The sequence below is a fragment of the Fringilla coelebs genome (assembly GCF_963513975.1).
Source record: "Fringilla coelebs genome assembly, contig: SCAFFOLD_354, whole genome shotgun sequence".
Classification (NCBI taxonomy): Eukaryota; Metazoa; Chordata; class Aves; order Passeriformes; family Fringillidae; genus Fringilla; species Fringilla coelebs.
Window position 1 is genome coordinate 7,594 of NW_028167585.1, and position 17,407 is coordinate 25,000.

Below are 17,407 nucleotides of genomic sequence, written 5' to 3' on the forward strand. Positions count from 1 at the left end.
GATCCCCCTTCTCCCCTCCAAATTGGGGATCCCCCTTCTCCCCATCCCACCCCTCCAAAATTGGGGATCCCCCTTCTCCCCATCCCACCCCTCCAAATTTGGGGATCCCCCTTCTCCCCTCCAAATTGGGGATCCCCCTTCTCCCCATCCCACCCCTCCAAATTGGGGATCCCTCTTCTCTCCATCTTACTGGTCCAAATTGGGGATCCCTCTTCTCTCCATCTTACTGGTCCAAATTGGGGATCCCTCTTCTCCCCACCCCACCCCTCCAAATTTGGGGATCCCCCTTCTCCCCTCCAAATTTGGGGATCCCCCTTCTCCCCATCCCACCCCTCCAAATTTGGGGATCCCCTTTCTCCCCTCCAAATTGGGGATCCCCCTTCTCCCCTCCAAATTTGGGATCCCCCTTCCCCCCATCCCACCCCTCCAAATTGGGGATCCCCCTTCTCCCCTCTCCTCCCAACCCCATCTCACTCTGCTGGCTGTGGATTCGAGCTGGTGAAGAGGCAGATTTTTTATTTTGAGGTGGGATTGGCCATTTTCAGTTAAAACTGAGCTGTTTTTTGTGGTGCTTGAATGATTTTGAGGTGACAGAACGATCCCTCCTGCCTTTTGGAGAGGAATGACGGGGAGAAGATAAAAAAATTCAGGCCAAACCAAAAGGAGAAGCAGCCAGGTGAGTTCCCACCATGGATCACAGGGAATGTGGGTGAACAGAGCTGTGTCCAAAGTGGTTTTTCCAGTGGGGGATGGAGCTGGAGAAGGCACAGAGCTCTTTTTGAAATCAGGGCACTCTCAGGGCTTCCCTTAGTGGTGCCTCAGCTGGTGTTGGGTCAAGTGAGAACTGCTGGAGAAGCTCTTCCCACACTGGGGACACTCGTAGGGTTTCTCCCTGGTGTGGATCCTCCGGTGTTTGATCAGGTCAGAGCTCGACCTAAAGCTCTTCCCACACTTGGGACACTCTCAGGGCTTCCCTCATCAGCAGCTGCATCGGTGTCTGGTCAAGTTGGAGCTCTGAGAAGTTCTTCCCACACTCCCCACACTTGTAGGGACGTTCTCCAGTGTGGATCCTCTGGTGTTTGATCAGGTCAGAGCCCCACCTGAAGCTCTTCCCACACCGGGGACACTCGTGGGGTCTTTCCCCAGCGTGGATCCTCTGGTGTTTGATGAGGTCAAAGCCCCACCTGAAGCTCTTCCCACACTGGTGATGCTCTCAGGGCTTCCCTCCCCGCTGGCTGCAGCGGTGTCTGCTCAGGTGAGAGCTCTGTGAGAAGCTCTTCCCACACTCCCCACACTCGTGGGGCCTCTCCCCGGTGTGGATCCTCCGGTGCACGACCAGCTGGGAGTTGTACTTGAATCCCTTCCCGCAGTCGGGGCAGCAGAAGGGCCTCTCCTCCCTGTGACTGAGGGAGTGCAGGAGGAGGTGGGAGTTGAAGCCAAAGCTCTTCCCACACTCCCCACACTCGTAGGGTTTCTCCCTGGTGTGGATTTTTCGGTGTCTCATCAGGGTGTCGTGGTCCCTAAAGCTCTTCCCACACTCCCCACACTCGTAGGGTCTTTCCCCAGTGTGGATCCTCTGGTGTTTGATCAGGTCAGAGCTCGACCTAAAGCTCTTCCCACACTCCCCACACTTGTAGGGCCGCTCCCCAGTGTGGATCCTCTGGTGTTTGATCAGGTCAGAGCTCTGGCTGAAGCTTTTGCCACACTCACACTCGTAGGGTCTCTCCCCAGTGTGGATCCTCTGGTGTTTGATCAGGCTGGAGTTGCAGCTGAAGCTTTTCCCACACTCCCCACACTCGTAGGGTCTCTCCCCAGTGTGGATCCTCTGGTGCAGGGTCAGGTGGGAGCTGCAGCTGAAGTTCTTCCCACACTCCCCACACTCGTGGGGCCTCTCCCCAGTGTGGATCACCTGGTGTTTGACGAGGTCTGAGCTCCACCTGAAGCTCTTCCCACACTCCCCACACTCGTAGGGTTTCTGCCCAGTGTGGATCACCTGGTGCCTGATGAGGTTGGACCTTCGACTGAAGCTCTGCCCACACTCCCCACACTTGTAGGGCTTCTCCCCAGTGTGGCTCATCTGGTGGCTGATCAGGTGGGTGCTGGTCCTGAAGCTCTTCCCACACTCCCCACACTCGTGGGGCCTCTCCCCAGTGTGGATTTTCCGGTGCTTGATCAGGCTGGAGCTGAAGCTGAAGCTTTTCCCACACTCCCCACACTCGTAGGGCCGTTGATCGGTGTGAATGATCTGATGCTCCACGAGCTTGGAGTTCCACCTGAAACTCTTCCCACACTCCCCACATTCGTAGGGCTTTTCCCCTCTGTGGATCATCTGGTGATTGATCAGGTGTGATTTCCACCTGAAGCTCTTCCCACACTCCCCACACCTGTGGGGCTTCTCCCCATCATGGAGCTGCTCATGCAGCACCAGCTCCGAGCTCTGCCTCGATCTCCGGCCGCCTTCCCGGCCCAGGCTGGCTCTTTCCCCCTCACATCCCTCTGATCTGCGTTTGCAGCCCCTCCTCGTGCGGGATCTCCGGGGCTTTTCCTCCCCGTCGGGTTCCTGCGCCGTGCAGCCGCTCCAAACGGCCTCTTCCACCAGGTTCTGCCGCGGGGATTTGTCCTCCCTGCTCTCCATGCTCAGCTCCTGCTCTGGGGAGGAAGGACAAGGACAGGATGGGATTTGCCTCCGTGCCACAGGGCAAGGGGATCCCCCCAGGGCTGGCACAGAGGGGAGAGGGGCTCTCATGGCCAGCTCGGGGCTGTGCACAGATCACACACAGGAACCCGTCCTGAGCTGTTTCATTTTCCAGCATGGCTCTCATTTCATGGTTATGACCATGGGAAGATGCCAGCAGCTCACACACCAGGGAGCAGACAAAGAACTTAAATCTCCAATCTTACTTTAAAAGGTTTTTGACCAATCACACAAAGCAAAAGCACATTGACAGTGGTTCTATCCAAGCACTCTAAGCACACGTACCTTCGGTTAAAACTGGCTTATTTCAAATACAATCCTGCTTGTAAGCCTTAATGCACTGAGCTTAAAACTTGCTTTAAACTTGCTTATTTCAAATACAATCCTGCTTGTAAGCCTTAATGCACTGAGCTTAAAACTTGCTTAAAACTGGCTTATTTCAAATACAATCCTGCTTGTAAGCCTTAATGCACTGAGTTTAAAACTTGCTTAAAACTGGCTTATTTCAAATACAATCCTGCTTGTAAGCCTTAATGCACTCAGCTCCACTATTAACCTTGGAACTTGCCATCAATTTGCTAGATTTACTTTTCTGCAGGTTAGGGAGTTATTCTAGATGAGCATTAATGCACAGACCACTGCTCTATTTCTCTTTACATTCTACTTCTTATATAATTTTCCTGCTGAGCAATCTTATGGCTGCTGCATAGCTCTAATCACAGTTCTACTGTCTCTGAGGCTTTTCTTTTGCAGCTTTCCCAAAACCCTCTGATTTTAAGCATTCCCAGAGGCACTGACTTCCTCCTCACCTGCCTCAGTGTCCTGGGACATCTTCCTCTTCCTCACAGCCTCACAGGGATTGGGAAATCCTGGTTTGGGGAAAACAAGGGATGAGCACGCTGAGTTTGAAGGTCCCTCTGCCCGAGTCCATCTCTACAGTCCCCAGACATGTGGGCTCTGTAAGAACCTCCCAAACACCAAGATTCAGCCCTAAAAAGCCTCCCAGGTGTTCCCCATCCCTGGTCCCTCCCCTCTGGTGTTTGGGGTTCCCCCCTGTCCCAGCTGCTGGGGGTCACCCTTGGATTGGGGGTCCCCCTTCTCCTCGGTGCCCGCCCTGCCCAGGCTGCTGGCAGTCCCAGCAATCCCAAAAGCTCCCCCCTCTCGGCTCTGCCCATCTCGGGATGCCGGGGCTGTTCGGGCTCCCGGGCTCCCTTCTCCCCTCATTCTCTGCTCGGGGCTGCAGCGGCTCCAAGGAGTCCCCCCTGCCCCTCTCCGGGCTCCTCAGGCTCCCGCCCATGGCGGCGCTCCCCCCTCTCTGCGCTCCCCACTTTGGGCTCCTGGCGGACACAGGGCTCTGCTCCTCCAGGCTGCCTCTGCCGCCAGCCGCCACCGGCACCCCCCGATGTCCCCCCGAGGGGCCTTTTCCGCTCAGCCTCCGACTGCTTCATTCTCCGAACATCCCCACAAAAACCCAACCCAGGCACCGCCCGGGATATCCGGGCCGAGCTCCCCCTCCCCGCTCACCTGCGCGATGGGGGGGGCGATGATCCCACAGGTGGGGGCTGCCAATTCAGGTCGGGCTGGAGCGCGTGGTTCCGTCTGCTCAGCCTGGATCCGCCTTTGGCCCTCCTCTTCCTCTTCCTCTTCCTCTTCATCCCGCTCCTCCTCTCCCATCTCCCTCCTCCTCCTCCTCCTCTGTCTTATCCCCACCTCCTTCTCCTCTTCCATCCCTCCCCTTCCATCCCTTCTCCTCCTCCTCCTCCCTGACCCGCCTCCCTCTCGCAGTCCCTCCTGGAAGCAAATTCCATCTTCATAGGGAATGACCGGGAGTGAGGGGGCTCACACTGGGAGCAGCCACTGCCGGCCCCCGGACCCCCCAAAATCACCTCCCGGGGACCCCCCGATATCCCCCCAAGCCCATCTGCTGTTCGGCTTTGGAGCCCACCCATCTGCAAACATCCCCCCAACAAACCCCAAACCCAGGCACCCCCCGGGATATTTGGGCCGAGCTCCCCCTCCCCGGGCACCTGCGGGATGGGGGGCGATGCTCCCGGGGCTGCGGCCACTCCAGGGAGCGCCAGGACCACGAGATTCTCCCTCTCCTCTTGTGCTGCGGCCGCTCGGCTTGTTCCTCCCTCCCTCCTCCTCCTTCTCCGTTCCCGAAGGCCGAACCGTGAGGGGAAAGGGAACGAGGAATGGGGGGAACCGTGAGGGGAAAGGGAACGATGGAGGAACCGTGAGGGGAAAGGGCGGGAACCGTGAGGGGAAAGGGGGCGGGGAAAGGGCGGGAACCGTGAGGGGAAAGGGGGCGGGGAAACGGCGGAACCGTGAGGGGAAAGGGGCGGGGAAAGGGCGGGAACCGTGAGGGGAAAAGGGGCGGGAAAAGGGCGGAACCGTGAGGGGAAAGGGGCGGGGAAAGGGCGGGAACCGTGAGGGGAAAGGGGGCGGGGAAACGGCGGAACAGTGAGAGGAAAGGGGCGGGGAAAGGGCGGGACCGTGAGGGGAAAGGGGCGGGGAAAGGGCGGGACCGTGAGGGGAAAGGGGCGGGGAAAGGGCGGAACCGTAAGGGGAAAGGGGCGGGGAAAGGGCGGAACCGTGAGGGGAAAGGGGCGGGGAAAGGGCGGGAACCGTGAGGGGAAAGGGGCGGGGAAAGGGCGGAACTGTGAGGGGAAAGGGGCGGGCTCAGGCCAAGGGCGGAACCGTGAGGGGAAAGGGGCGGGCTCAGGCCAAGGGCGGGAACCGTGAGGGGAAAGGGGCGGGCTCAGGCCAAGGGCGGCAACTCTGAGGGGACGCTCTGGGAGGCGGCGCTCTGCAAACAGAACTGCAACGGACTGAACATGAACGGGACACAAAGCAGTAAGTCTGAGAGTTTTATTTGCTATCAGATACATCCCACACACCCAGCCCCACACAATCCCCATCCCACCGCTCCCAACTGGGATCCCACTTCTCCCAGTGTGCTCCCGACACCGTCTCGGCCTGGTGCCTTTGGAATCGAGTTTGGTGTGGGACGGATTTGTTTTGTGGTGGGATTGAGCTGTTTTCAGTGTGATTTGAGTCGTTTTGAGAGGACAGATGAATCCATATTGCCTTTTGGAGCGCAAAGAGATGGAGAAGAGAATTAAACTTAGGCCAAACCAAAAGGAGAAGCAGCCAGGTGTGTTCCCACCATGGATCACAGGGAATGTGGGTGAACAGAGCTGTCTCCAAAGTGGTTCCTCCAGTGGGGGATGGAGCTGGAGAAGGCACAAAGCTCTTTTTGAAATCAGGGCACTCTCAGGGCTTCCCTTAGTGGTGCCTCCGTTGATGTTGGGTCAAGTGAGAGCTGCTGGAGAAGCTCTTCCCACACTGGGGACACTCGTAGGGCCTCTCCCCGGTGTGGATGCGCCGGTGGATGATGAGTTGGGAGTTGTGCATGAATCCCTTCCCACACTCGGGGCACTGGAAAGGCCTCTCATCCGTGTGAATCCGATAGTGCAGGAGGAGATGGGAGCTGCTCCTGAACCCCTTCCCACACTCAGAACACTCGTAGGGCCTCTCCCCGGTGTGGATCATGTGGTGCCTGATCAGGGTGGAATGGTGGCTGAAGCTTTTCTCACAATACCCACACTTGTAGGGCCTCTCCCCAGTGTGGATGTTCCGATGCTGGAGCAGGCTGGAGCTGCGGCTGAAGCTCTTCCCACACTCAACACACTCATAGGGCTTCACCCCAGTGTGGATCATCTGATGGCTGATCAGGTGGGAGCTCCTTCTGAAGCTCTTCCCACACTCCCCACACTCGTGGGGTCTCTCCGTGGTGTGGATGCGTTGATGCTGTACGAGGGTGGAGTTGTCCCTGAATCCCTTCCCACACTCAGGGCATTGGAAGGGCCTCTCCTCAGTGTGAATCCGATAGTGCAGGAGGAGATAGGAGCTGGTCTTAAACCCCTTCCCACACTCAGAACACTCGTAGGGCCTCTCCCCGGTGTGGATCTTTAGGTGCACAGTCAGGGCAGAATGGTGGCTGAACCTCCTCCCACACTCCCCACACTCGTAGGGCCTCTCTCCAGTGTGGATCCTCTGGTGCTCCATGAGGCCGGAGCTCCTGCTGAAGCTCTTCCCACACTGGGGACACTCATAGGGTCTCTCCCCAGTGTGGATCACCTGGTGCCTGATCAGGTGAGAGCTTCGCCTGAAGCTCATCCCACACTCCCCACACTCATAGGGCCGCTCCCCTGTGTGGATCACCTGGTGCAGGATCAAGCTGGAGCTCCAGCTGAAGCTCTTCCCACACTCCCCACACCTGTGGGGCTTCTCCCCATCATGGAGCTGCTCATGCAGCACCAGCTCCGAGCTCTGCCTCGATCTCCGGCCGCCTTCCCGGCCCAGGCTGGCTCCTTCCCCCTCACATCCCTCTGATCTGCGTTTGCAGCCCCTCCTCGTGCGGGATCTCCGGGGCTTTTCCTCCCCGTCGGGTTCCTGCGCCGTGCAGCCGCTCCAAACGGCCTCTTCCACCAGGTTCTGCCGCGGGGATTTGTCCTCCCTGCTCTCCATGCTCAGCTCCTGCTCTGGGGAGGAAGGACAAGGACAGGATGGGATTTGCCTCCGTGCCTCAGGGCAAGGGGATCCCCGCGGTGCATCCCCGGGGACGCACTCCCCCCTCTCGGCTCTGCCCATCTCGGGATGCCGGGGCTGTTCGGGCTCCCGGTCTCCCTTCTCCCCTCATTCTCTGCTCGGGGCTGCAGCGGCTCCAAGGAGTCCCCCCTGCCCCTCTCCGGGCTCCTCAGGCTCCCGCCCATGGCGGAGCTCCCCCCTCTCTGCGCTCCCCACTTTGGGCTCCTGGGGCACACAGGGCTCTGCTCCTCCAGGCTGCCTCTGCCGCCAGCCGCCACCGGCACCCCCCGATGTCCCCCCGAGGGGCCTTTTCCGCTCAGCCTCCGACTGCTTCATTCTCCGAACATCCCCACAAAAACCCAACCCAGGCACCGCCCGGGATATCCGGGCCGAGCTCCCCCTCCCCGCTCACCTGCGCGATGGGGGGGGGCGATGATCCCACAGGTGGGGGCTGCCAATTCAGGCCGGGCTGGAGCGCGTGGTTCCGTCTGCTCAGCCTGGATCCGCCTTTGGCCCTCCTCTTCCTCTTCCTCTTCCTCTTCATCCTGCTCCTCCTCTTCCATCTCCCCTCCTTCTCCTCTGTCTCATCCCCACCTCCTTCTCCTCTTCCATCCCTCCCCTTCCATCCCTTCTCCTCCTCCTCCTCCCTGACCTGCCTCCCTCTCGCAGTCCCTCCTGGAAGCAAATTCCATCTTCATAGGGAATGACCGGGAGTGAGGGGGCTCACACTGGGAGCAGCCACTGCCGGCCCCCGGACCCCCCAAAATCACCTCCCGGGGACCCCCCGATGTCCCCCCAAGCCCATCTGCGGTTCGGCTTTGGAGCCCTGCCAGCTGCAAACATCCCCCCCAACAAACCCCAAACCCGGGCACCCCCCGGGATATTTGGGCCGAGCTCTCCCTCCCCGGGCACCTGAGGCATGGGGGGCGATGCTCCCGGGGCTGCGGCCACTCCAGGGAGCGCCAGGGCCACGAGATTCTCCCTCTCCTCTTGTGCTGCGGCCGCTCGGCTTCTTCCTCCCTCCCTCCTCCTCCTCCGTTCCCGAAGGCCGAACCGTGAGGGGAAAGGGAACGATGGAGGAACCGTGAGGGGAAAGGGGGGGAACCGTGAGGGGAAAGGGAACGATGGAGGAACCGTGAGGGGAAAGGGGGCGGGGAAAGGGCGGAACGTGAGGGGAAAGGGGGCGGGGAAAGGGCGGGAACCGTGAGGGGAAAGGGGGCGGGGAAAGGGCGGAACCGTGAGGGGAAAGGGGCGGGGAAAGGGCGGAACCGTGAGGGGAAAGGGGCGGGCTCAGGCCAAGGGCGGCAACTCTGAGGGGACGCTCTGGGAGGCGGCGCTCTGCAAACAGAACTGCAACGGACTGAACATGAACGGGACAGAAAGCAGTAAGTCTGAGAGTTTTATTTGCTATCAGAATCATCCCACACACCCAACCCCACACAATCCCCATCCCACCGCTCCCAACTGGGATCCCACTTCTCCCAGTGTGCTCCCGACACCGTCTCGGCCTGGTGCCTTTGGAATCGAGTTTGGTGTGGGACGGATTTGTTTTGTGGTGGGATTGAGCTGTTTTCGGTGTGATTTGAGTCGTTTTGAGATGACGGATGAATCCGTATTGCCTTTTGGAGCACAAAGAGATGGAGAAGAGAATTAAAATTAGGCCAAACCAAAAGGAGAAGCAGCCAGGTGTGTTCCCACCATGGATCACAGGGAATGTGGGTGAACAGAGCTGTGCCCAAAGCGGTTCCTCCAGTGGGGGATGGAGCTGGAGAAGGCACAAAGCTCTTTTTGAAATCAGGGCACTCTCAGGGCTTCCCTCAGTGGTGCCTCCGTTGATGTTGGGTCAAGTGAGAGCTGCTGGAGAAGCTCTTCCCACACTGGGGACACTCGTAGGGCCTCTCCCCAGTGTGGATGCGCCGGTGGATGATGAGTTGGGAGTTGTGCATGAATCCCTTCCCACACTCAGGGCATTGAAAGGGCCTCTCGTCCGTGTGAATCCGATAGTGCAGGAGGAGATGGGAGCTGCTCGTGAACCCCTTCCCACACTGGGAACACTCGTAGGGCCTCTCCCCGGTGTGGATCATGTGGTGCCTGATCAGGGTGGAATGGTGGCTGAAGCTTTTCTCACAATACCCACACTTGTAGGGCCTCTCCCCGGTGTGGATGTTCCGATGCTGGAGCAGGCTGGAGCTGCGGCTGAAGCTCTTCCCACACTCAACACACTCATAGGGCTTCACCCCAGTGTGGATCATCTGATGGCTGATCAGGTGGGAGCTCCTTCTGAAGCTCTTCCCACACTCCCCACACTCGTGGGGTCTCTCTGTGGTGTGGATGCGTTGATGCTGTACGAGGGTGGAGTTGTCCCTGAATCCCTTCCCACACTCAGGGCATTGGAAGGGCCTCTCCTCAGTGTGAATCCGATAGTGCAGGAGGAGATAGGAGCTGGTCTTAAACCCCTTCCCACACTCAGAACACTCGTAGGGCCTCTCCCCAGTGTGGATCCTCTGGTGCTCCATGAGGCCGGAGCTCCTGCTGAAGCTCTTCCCACACTGGGGACACTCGTAGGGTCTCTCCCCAGTGTGGATCACCTGGTGCCTGATCAGGTGAGAGCTTCGCCTGAAGCTCATCCCACACTCCCCACACTCATAGGGCCGCTCTCCTGTGTGGATCACCTGGTGCAGGATCAAGCTGGAGCTCCAGCTGAAGCTCTTCCCACACTCCCCACACCTGTGGGGCTTCTCCCCATCATGGAGCTGCTCATGCAGCACCAGCTCCGAGCTCTGCCTCGATCTCTGGTCGCCTTCCCGGCCCAGGCTGGCTCTTTCCCCCTCACATCCCTCTGATCTGCGTTTGCAGCCCCTCCTCGTGCGGGATCTCCGGGGCTTTTCCTCCCCGTCGGGTTCCTGCGCCGTGCAGCCGCTCCAAACGGCCTCTTCCACCAGGTTCTGCCGCGGGGATTTGTCCTCCCTGCTCTCCATGCTCAGCTCCTGCTCTGGGGAGGAAGGACAAGGACAGGATGGGATTTGCCTCCGTGCCACAGGACAAGGGGATCCCCCCGGTGCATCCCCGGGGACGCACTCCCCCCTCTCGGCTCTGCCCATCTCGGGATGCCGGGGCTGTTCGGGCTCCCGGGCTCCCTTCTCCCCTCATTCTCTGCTCGGGGCTGCAGCGGCTCCAAGGAGTCCCCCCTGCCCCTCTCCGGGCTCCTCAGGCTCCCGCCCATGGCGGCGCTCCCCCCTCTCTGCGCTCCCCACTTTGGGCTCCTGGCGGACACAGGGCTCTGCTCCTCCAGGCTGCCTCTGCCGCCAGCCGCCACCGGCACCCCCCGATGTCCCCCCGAGGGGCCTTTTCCGCTCAGCCTCGGGCTGCTTCATTCTCCGAACATCCCCACAAAAACCCAACCCAGGCACCGCCCGGGATATCCGGGCCGAGCTCCCCCTCCCCGCTCACCTGCGCGATGGGGGGGGCGATGATCCCACAGGTGGGGGCTGCCAATTCAGGCCGGGCTGGAGCGCGTGGTTCCGTCTGCTCAGCCTGGATCCGCCTTTGGCCCTCCTCTTCCTCTTCCTCTTCATCCTGCTCCTCCTCTTCCATGCCCTCTCCTCCTCCTTCCCCCTATCCGTACCTCCTTCTCCTCTTCCATCCCTCCTCCTCCATGCCTCTCCGTCCTTCTCTCTTTCCGCGCCTCCTTCTCCTTTTTTCCCCCTCCCTTTCCCTCCCTCCTCCTCCTCCCTGACCGTCCCTCCTTCTCCTCCTTCCTTCCTCCCCTTTCCCTCCCTCCTCCTCCTCCCTGACCGTCCCTCCTTCTCCTCCTTCCTTCCTCCCCTCTCACTCCTCCTCCTCCTCCTCCCTATCCCCACCCACTCCTCCTATTTCCAGCCCTTATCGATCTCTGTTATCCCGCCTCTTCCATGCGATCACTGTTTTTACCGTCCCGGTCCCAGTTTGGTGGGATCCCAGTCCAGTTTATCCCAGTCCGCACGGTCCCAGTCCCTATTTGATCCCAGTCCATATAATCCCAGTCCAGTTTATCCCAGTCCGTACGGTCCCAGTCCCTATTTGATCCCAGTCCATATAATCCCAGTCCAGTTTATCCCAGTCCGCACGGTCCCAGTCCCTATTTGATCCCAGTCCATATAATCCCAGTCCAGGTTATCCCAGTCTGTATGATCGCAATCCATAGGATCCCCTTCCACAGGGTTCCAGTTTATACAGTCCCAGTCCCTAGTTTATCCCAGTCCAGTTTATCCCAGTCCAGTTTATCCCAGTCCAGATTATCCCAGTCCAGTTTATCCCACTCCATAGGATCCCGGTTCCATATAACCCAGTTCCAGTTTATCCCAGTCCATAGGATCCCAGTCTGGGCTATCCCAGTCCAGTTTATCCCAGTCCATAGGATCCCAGTTCCATATAACCCAGTCCAGTTTATCCCAGTCCATAGGATCCCAGTCTGGGCTATCCCAGTCCAGTTTATCCCAGTCCATAGGATCCCAGTCTGGGCTATCCCAGTCCAGTTTATCCCACTCCATAGGATCCCAGTCTGGGCTATCCCAGTCCAGTTTATCCCAGTCCATAGGATCCCAGTTCCATATAACCCAGTCCAGTTTATCCCAGTCCATAGGATCCCAGTTCCATATAACCCAGTCCAGTTTATCCCAGTCCATAGGATCCCAGTTCCGTATAACCCAGTCCAGTTTATCCCAGTCCATAGGATCCCAGTCTGGGCTATCCCAGTCTAGTTTATCCCAGTCCATAGGATCCCAGTTCCATATAACCCAGTCCAGTTTATCCCAGTCCATAGGATCCCAGTTCCATATAACCCAGTCCAGTTTATCCCAGTCCATAGGATCCCAGTTCCATATAACCCAGTCCAGTTTATCCCAGCCCATAGGATCCCAGTTCCATATAACCCAGTCCAGTTTATCCCAGTCCATAGGATCCCAGTTCCATATAACCCAGTCCAGTTTATCCCAGTCCATAGGATCCCAGTCTGGGCTATCCCAGTCCAGTTTATCCCAGTCCATAGGATCCCAGTCTGGGCTATCCCAGTCCAGTTTATCCCAGTCCATAGGATCCCAGTTCCATATAACCCAGTCCAGTTTATCCCAGTCCATAGGATCCCAGTTCCATATAACCCAGTCCAGTTTATCCCAGCCCATAGGATCCCAGTTCCATATAACCCAGTCCATAGGATCCCAGTCCATAGGATCCCAGTTCCATATAACCCAGTCCAGTTTATCCCAGTCCATAGGATCCCAGTCTGGGCTATCCCAGTCCAGTTTATCCCAGTCCATAGGATCCCAGTCTGGGCTATCCCAGTCCAGTTTATCCCAGTCCATAGGATCCCAGTTCCATATAACCCAGTCCAGTTTATCCCAGTCCATAGGATCCCAGTTCCATATAACCCAGTCCAGTTTATCCCAGTCCATAGGATCCCAGTTCCATATAACCCAGTCCAGTTTATCCCAGTCCATAGGATCCCAGTTCCATATAACCCAGTCCATAGGATCCCAGTCCATAGGATCCCAGTTCCATATAACCCAGTCCAGTTTATCCCAGTCCATAGGATCCCAGTTCCATATAACCCAGTCCAGTTTATCCCAGTCCATAGGATCCCAGTCTCTCAGGCATCGTGGGGTACTGGGATAACTGGGAAGCACAGGATAAAGGGGGGGGGGGGACTGGGATAACAGGAAAAATGGGATAATGGGGGGAACTGGGATAATGGGGGGGAACTGGGATAACTGGGGAGAGTGGGATAATGGGGGAACTGGGATAATGGGGAGAAACTGGGATGATGGAGGGGGAAACTGGGATAATGGGGGGAACTGGGAGAGTGGGATAATGGGGAACTGGGGTAATGGGAATTCTGGGATAACAGGGAAAGTAACTGGGATAATGGGGATACTGGGATAATGGGGGAACTGGGATAATTGGGATAATTGGGAACTGGGATGTTGGGAAAACTGGGATAATGGGGGGAAACTGGGATAATGGCGGGAAACTGGGATAATGAGGAAACTGGGATAATGGGGAAACTGGGATAACTGGGATAATGGGGAACTGGGATAACTGGGATAATGGGGGGAGTAGGATAATTGGGAAATGGATAATTGGGAACTGGGATAACGGGGGGGAAACTGGGATAATGGGGATATTGGGGATACTGGGATTACTGGGGAGAGTGGGATAATGGGGGAACTGGGATAACTGGGATAATGGGGAACTGGGATGTTGGGGAAACTGGGATAATGGGGGAAAACTGGGATAATGGGGAACTGGGATAACTGGGATAATGTGGAGACTGGGATAATTGGGAAATGGATAATTGGGAACTGGGATAGTGGGGGGAAACTGGGATAATGGGGGGGAAACTGGGATAACTGGGGAACTGGGATGATGGGGGGAAACTGGGATAACTGGGATGATGGGGATACTGGGATAATGGGGGGGAAACTGGGATAACTGGGATAATGGGGATACAAACTGGGATAACTGGGATAATGGGGAACTGAGATAACTGGGATAACGGGGAATTGGGATAATGGGAATTCTGGGATAACTGGGATAATGGGGAGCTGGGATAATGGGAAACTGGGATAACTGGGAGTGGGATAATGGGAAACTGGGATAACAGGAAAATTGGGAATATCAGAATAATGGGAATTCTGGGCTAACAGGAATAGCAGAAAAACGGGAACTTTGGGATAACAGGAATTCTGGGATCATGGGAGTGCTGGGATAAGGGGAAAATCGGGAATGTCAGGATAGCAGAAATTCCAGGATAATGGGAATTCTGGGATGGAGGGGAAATTCGGGATAGCAGGGAAATTTGGGATAATGGGAATTCCGGGATATCGAGGACATTCCAGGGTAATGGGAATTCTGGGATCGAGGGGAAATTCGGGATAACGGGGAAATTTGGGATAATGGGAATTCCGGGATATCGAGGACATTCCAGGGTAATGGGAATTCTGGGATCGAGGGGAAATTCGGGATAACGGGGAAATTTGGGAATTCCAGGATAGCAGAAATTCCAGGATAACGGGAATTCTGGGATAAGGGGAAATTCGGGATATCAGGGAAATTTGGGATAACAGAAAAATTGGGAATTCCGGGGTAACGAGGACATTCCAGGGTAATGGGAATTCCGGGATGGAGGGGAAATTCGGGATAACGGGGAAATTTGGGATAACGGGAATTCCGGGATAGCAGAAATTCCAGGATAAGGGGAAATTTTGGGATAAGGGGGAAATTCGGGATAACGGGGAAATTTGGGATAACGCTGCCCGATCCCCCTCATCCCGCTTTGGGAATTTTTTGGGAATTTTTTGGGAATTTTTTGGGAATTTTGGGGAGGGGAGGGGGGGGAGGGGCGTGTCCCGGTGCTGGTGGGGGAGGGGCGCGGGTGGGGGAGGGGCGCGGGCGGTGTCGCGCGCTCCGGGCGGGAGCGGCGGCGGCGGCGGCGGCGGCAGCGACCCCTCCCCCACCCCCCCACCCCCCCACCCCAAAATCGGGGACCCCTCCCCTCCCCCACCCCGCCACCCCTCCCCCCCCCTCCATCCCCGCATTCCCAGAATTCCCAAAATTCCCAGAATTCCCGGCGTTCCCAGGCCCGGCAGGTGATGGGGATGGGGGTGGGGGAGGGGAGGGGGGGATTTGGGGAGGGGGTCCCGGGGGGGATTTTGGGGTTTTTGGGGGGGATTTGGGGGGGGGGTCCCGGGATGGAGGGGGGTGGGGGAGGGGAGGGGTCCCTCAAGGTCACGGGCGGGAGGGGCCGGGCCTGGGGGGGGGAGGGGGATTTGGGGGGATTTGGGGATTTTTGGGGAATTTGGGGGGGATTTTAGGGGAAATTCGGAGGAATTTTAGGGGATTTGGGGAAATTTGGGGGGGATTTGGGGAAATTTGGGGGGGATTTTATTGGATTTGGGGTGGAATTTTAGGGGATTTGGGGGAAATTCGGGGGGTTTGGGGGGAATTTTGGAGGTCTTGGGTTTTTGGGGGGGGATCCGGTGGTCTTGAGGAGGTTTTGGGGGGTGCGGGGGGGTCTGTGAAGAGATTTGGGGGAGTTTGGGGGAATTTTGGGGATTTTTTGGAATTTGGGGGGGATTTTAGGGGAAATTCGGGGGAATTTTAGGGGATTTAGGGGGGATTTAGGGAAATTTGGGGGGGATTTGGGGAAATTTGGGGTGGATTTTATTGGATTTGGGGTGGAATTTTAGGGGATTTGGGGGAAATTCGGGGGGTTTGGGGGAAATTCGGGGGGTTTGGGGGGAATTTTGGAGGTCTTGGGTTTTTTGGGATGCTCCGGGGGTCTTGAGATTTTGGGGGGCGCAGGGGAGGGGGTCTGTGAAGAGATTTGGGGGATTTGGGGGAATTTGGGGATTTTTGGGGAATTTGGGGGGATTTTAGGGGAAATTTGTGGAAATTCGGGGGAATTTTAGGGGATTTGGGGGGGATTTGGGGAAATTTGGGGGGGATTTGGGGAAATTTGGGGGGGATTTCATTGGATTTGGGGTGGAATTTTAGGGGATTTGGGGGAAATTCGGGGGGTTTGGGGGAAATTCGGGGGATTTGGGGGGAATTTTGGAGGTCTTGCGTTTTTTGGGGATGCTCCGGGGGTCTTGAGGAGGTTTTGGGGGGTGCGGGGGGGTCTGTGAAGAGATTTGGGGAGTTTGGGGGAATTTTGGGGATTTTGGGGAAATTTGTGGGGGATTTTAGGGGAAATTTGTGGAAATTCGGGGGAATTTTGGGGATTTAGGGGGATTTGGGGAAATTTGGGGGATTTGGGGAAATTTGGGGGGGATTTGGGGAAATTTGGGGGGGATTTTATTGGATTTGGGGTGGAATTTTAGGGGATTTGGGGGAAATTCGGGGGGTTTGGGGGGAATTTTGGAGGTCTTGGGTTTTTTGGGGATGCTCCGGGGGTCTTGAGGAGGTTTTGGGGGGTGCGGGGGGGTCTGTGAAGAGATTTGGGGGAGTTTAGGGGAATTTTGGGATTTTAGGGGAAATTCGGGGAAATTCTGGGAAATTTAAGGAGATTTAGGGGGGATTTTGGGAAATTTGGGGGGATTTTATTGGATTTGGGGTGGAATTTTAGGGGATTTGGGGGAAATTCGGGGATTTGGGGGGAATTTTGGAGGTCTTGGGTTTTTTTTGGGGGGGGGGGGCTCCGAGAGATTTGGGGGAGTTTGGGGGAATTTTGGGGTTTGCTGGAGGTCTGGGAGGGATTTTGGGGGGTCCTGCTGGGATTTTGGGGATATTGAGGGATTTTTTAAGGGGATTTGGGGGGATTTTGGGGATCCTTGGGGGTCTTGGAAGGTCTGGGAGGGTTTTGGGGGTCTTGGGGGATTTTTGGGGGGTCTTGGGGTGCCCAGGGTGGATTTTAGGGGGGTTTTGGAGGTTGGAGGATCCTGGGGATTCTCAGAGGATTTTGGGGGGGCTTAGAGGAGGGGTCCTGAATGGATTTGGGGGTCTCTGGGAATTTTGGGGGTCTCGGGGGGGGGGGGTCTTGATGGATTTGGGGTCCCTAAGAATTTTGGGGAGGGGTCTCATTGAATTTTGGGGGTCTTGGGGGGGTCTCAGGAAGGACTTTGGGGGTCTCAATGGATTTGGGGGGGGTCTCTGAGAATTTTGGGGGGGTCTCAGGAGGGATTTGGGGGGTCTTGGGGGGGGATTTTGGGGAGGGGGTCTCTGGGGGAGGGGTCTCATTGAATTTTGGGGGTTCTCAGCCCCCCCCTAAACCAACTCAGGGGTCAAAAACCTGAACCCCCCCCACCCCAAAATCTCTTCCAGGCCCCCCCCCCCGAGCTCGTTGTGGGACCCCTCCCCAATTTTGGGGACCCCCCCCCCCCAACATGGCGGCCGAGCTGGACAACATGGAGGCCGCCCCTCCCCCCAACAACAACAACGGCCCCTGGGATCCCCCCCCGGACCCCCGAGCCTGGGGGGACCCCAAAATCTTCGAGTGCTCCCGGATCAAGGCCTTGGCTGGTGAGTGAAGACCCCCTCCCCAAAAAAGAAAAACACCCCAAAAAAATCAAAATATTCCCCCTAAAAAATTCTCTGATTTCTCCCCATTAAAAAAAAAAAAAACAAAAAAAAAATTGAAGACCCCAA

General features: G+C 57.2%; 3 protein-coding genes across 3 annotated transcripts in view; 1 reads left to right on the plus strand and 2 right to left on the minus strand.

The window, feature by feature from the left end:
* Window positions 1-562: 562 nt before the first annotated feature.
* Window positions 563-7,851, minus strand: LOC311165732 (uncharacterized protein; the record flags this gene model as incomplete). Its single annotated transcript, XM_084227246.1, has 3 exons — window positions 563-2,649; window positions 3,505-3,564; window positions 7,701-7,851. 3 exons carry the CDS (start codon window positions 7,849-7,851, stop codon window positions 1,214-1,216), a joined length of 1,647 nt encoding a protein of 548 aa, XP_084083372.1. The 3' UTR covers window positions 563-1,213.
* Window positions 7,852-8,794: 943 nt separating this feature from the next.
* LOC311165730 (uncharacterized protein) lies at window positions 8,795-9,804 on the minus strand (the record flags this gene model as incomplete). The annotated part of the gene is made up of 1 exon (XM_084227244.1): window positions 8,795-9,804. One exon carries the CDS (start codon window positions 9,802-9,804, stop codon window positions 9,106-9,108), a length of 699 nt encoding a protein of 232 aa, XP_084083370.1. The 3' UTR covers window positions 8,795-9,105.
* A 7,341-nt stretch (window positions 9,805-17,145) lies between these two features.
* The window catches only part of SPTBN4 (spectrin beta, non-erythrocytic 4), a gene marked incomplete at both ends in the record, with an annotated part of 26,590 nt that continues 26,328 nt past the window's right edge, over window positions 17,146-17,407 (plus strand). Inside the window, one exon of the mRNA XM_084227245.1 lies at window positions 17,146-17,281. Within this exon, the coding sequence (XP_084083371.1) occupies window positions 17,146-17,281 (136 nt within the window). The remainder of the gene's footprint in view (window positions 17,282-17,407) is intronic.